The sequence below is a fragment of the Pterocles gutturalis genome, unplaced genomic scaffold, assembly GCF_000699245.1.
Source record: "Pterocles gutturalis isolate BGI_N339 unplaced genomic scaffold, ASM69924v1 scaffold22427, whole genome shotgun sequence".
Lineage (NCBI taxonomy): Eukaryota > Metazoa > Chordata > Aves > Pterocliformes > Pteroclidae > Pterocles > Pterocles gutturalis.
In genome coordinates this window covers 16741-19561 of record NW_010113387.1, presented here as the reverse complement: position 1 = coordinate 19561, position 2821 = coordinate 16741, and the positions used below count along the sequence as shown (strand labels likewise).

The 2821-nt window shown below is 39.8% G+C and overlaps 1 protein-coding gene across 1 annotated transcript in view; it reads right to left on the bottom strand.

Moving 5' to 3' along the window:
* Nucleotides 1-892: 892 nt before the first annotated feature.
* The window catches only part of SEC62 (SEC62 homolog (S. cerevisiae)), a 15304-nt gene continuing 13375 nt past the window's right edge, over nucleotides 893-2821 (bottom strand). The window contains exon 9 of the mRNA XM_010074485.1: nucleotides 893-2488. Coding sequence (XP_010072787.1) covers nucleotides 2019-2488 — 470 coding nt within the window. The 3' untranslated portion in view covers nucleotides 893-2018. The remainder of the gene's footprint in view (nucleotides 2489-2821) is intronic.

Below are 2821 nucleotides of genomic sequence, written 5' to 3'. Positions count from 1 at the left end.
AGCAGGAATCTGACAGAATGAACTACATGGATGTCTTCAGTACAGAGATGTTTATAACTCTCCAGTTGCAGGGTAAAAAGCAAGAGTTACGAAGCAAGCTGTAGTATTGGCTCTTCAGGTCAGATGTACCAGGAATTACAGAGCCAACAAGCGGAAGATTCTTGCACAGAAAGGCAGGCAGCTCTGTCCTCAACACTGGCCACTAAGACAGGAAATGCAAGGCCAAAGGAAAGCAGCCTCTGTGTAAGCACAGTGTAAAGGGTGGCTTGAACTGGCTGCTGAAATGAGTGGAAAGGCAGCTGCTGGTCAAGATGCTTCATCATCACACTTTGCATATCTCAGTGAGGGACTGAAGACAGCAACAGGACTTCATTAGCCATTTTTGTCAGTGACAACACACAAGTGTCCAGGAGTCAATCCGTTTAGGTAATAGGTCCTTTAATTTTCAGCTATGTTAATTAAAAAGTGATCCAGTTTATCGGTTTCCTTACGGAGTAAATATTCAGGAGATTTAAGAAGCAAATACACCATATCCAGGAATTGTTTATCAACGCACCCATTACGATGTATAGGTTTGCACAATCTGAAAAATTAGTATCTTCATCCAAAATGCCAATGCTGGAAGGAAGGGGAAGCAATTTAGGAGAGGAAAAAGAGTTCTCTGAGTCAGTTATTAAAATGTCGAGCTTACCCTTGCTTACCCTTACCTTCTCTGAGCAGGTTCAGGAGACGATCAAATCTATAGTTACTGTTAAAGTCATCCAGAGGAATGATGCTGAGTCTTAACTTCTTCAATGCTTAGTTAACCATACATACATCATACCTACCATACATCCTCCAAACATCCATCAGAAAGGGATGCATAAGAGAAACTGCACAAACCACTCCAAGATATTTATAAACAAATTATTAATGGTCACTTCATGTTAGCTCTGAGTTACCTGTATTTCTGAACAGACGAATACTCTCCTGCCTCTTAAGTTTAAAAAGTATTCCAGCTCCAGAATATAGAAAGTTTTAACATTAAGGCATACATACAGCTATGTTGTTTGCTTTCATTTAATAAAGATCAATTTACTCATACTCAAATACATGGAATGTTGGCACAAAACTAAAGCTCTTGTGGAACAGCTACCAATCATACACAAATATTCTGTGAGGTCCTCTTGACTTGCATTTCTCCGAGAGATACACCACAAAATGGCTTCAATAATACAAACTGAATGCTGGATCAAATCTCTAAATAATAAGTAGCAGTTAAAGTAAATGGTTTGCTTTATTTGTAAATTATGTACAGAATACATTTTTTTTTTAATTATGATGGGGCAGGAGAAAGAAAACAGCCATAATTTCGAAACTGTGCTGCTTCCTTCACCTGCTGGAGATGACATCTTTCTCTGAACCAGATGTACAAAACCAGTTTGGATTTCCTCAGTTGCTGGCACACAGTCTGGAGAAACAGTGAACACTGCAGCCAAATTCAGCACTAACAGTTTTCATATTTTCAGCAAAATACTTCTGCTAAAACTAGTTTTCTTAGGAAAGTTTTCACAATCTTTTGACAATAAATTCAAGAAACATATCAAGAAAGCTGTGGGCTAAGAAAGGCTTTACCTAACTAGCTATCAAATGAGTATAACTAGGAATAATCTGAGATTTGGTCATTCAACTTTTACCTCTTTTACAAAAGCAAGTTTGAGAAGCTAAACTAATCGACCAGTTATGCAAGTACCAGAAAACTATGGTTTTCAGTATGTTTGAGGACGATCTGGGCAATCTATCAATCAATAGAAAACTTGTCAGATTGATAAAACTTCTGTAAATGGATATTTATGATTACCATAGTACCAAGTAATCAAGTTAATGGTTAAAAAAAATGAAGGAACTAGATATAAAACTGTTTGGTAACACGTATATTTCAGCAAACAAAGATGCTACTGTATGGTCTATGTTTTGGTGATCAGCCAACGAAGAAAATCCAACCATTTGCACATACTTAGTCCCAAAACCACAGTGAGTTATGATTTTTCATGTGAAGGCCTACTTTCGGTATCCTCCTCCTCCTCTTCCTCTTCACAATCCCCTTCATCTGTTTGCTGTTCCAGTTCCTCTTTTGTGATCATTTCAAAGTCGTTTCCATTTCCACTACTGTGCTGGGACCTGTCGTCTTCACGCCTGTCACTGTCAGTGTCTGAATGTCGCTCTCCTCCTGAGCCATCTGTTCCCGAGTTCCTCGTTGCTTCTGTTTTCCCATCGTCTTCTTCCTTCTTCTCGCTATCCGATTTCTCCTCACTGTCGTATTTTTGCTGCTTTTTGGATTCTGATTTTTCCTCTTTCTTTGAGTCTGCTTTTGGTCCTTTGTATTCATGTGTGTACAGGGGCCTGAAGGAGTCAATGAATCCCACGTCTGCGGTAAGATTTGGCAGGAACCAGAAGTGATGCCTTCCTCCAGTGATGAGCCAGATCATAAGGAAGAGGATGCAGCGTGCTGCATAAAAAAGGAAAAGGAAAAATTTTGGTTTCTATTCTAAACATCTGCACTGGATGACTACAGTGTAAGAGAGATCCACTGCTAACACCCGCCCAAAGCCAGGGACAGGGGTGTCTCTGGGGGCAACTCTCTCATTCTGCAATAGCATTGTGGAGTAGTTCTCACCCCGTCTCCTCCACCCCATTAACCTTGTATCTCATAGATGATTTAGCTCTTTATCCCCTCTGCTAAAGAAGTACAAGCCAAAGAAAGCTTCAAAATCCTGCTTACACCATTCTCACCACTGAATCTGTTTTTATATACAGTTCTTGGTTTGCTACCCGCCACCAC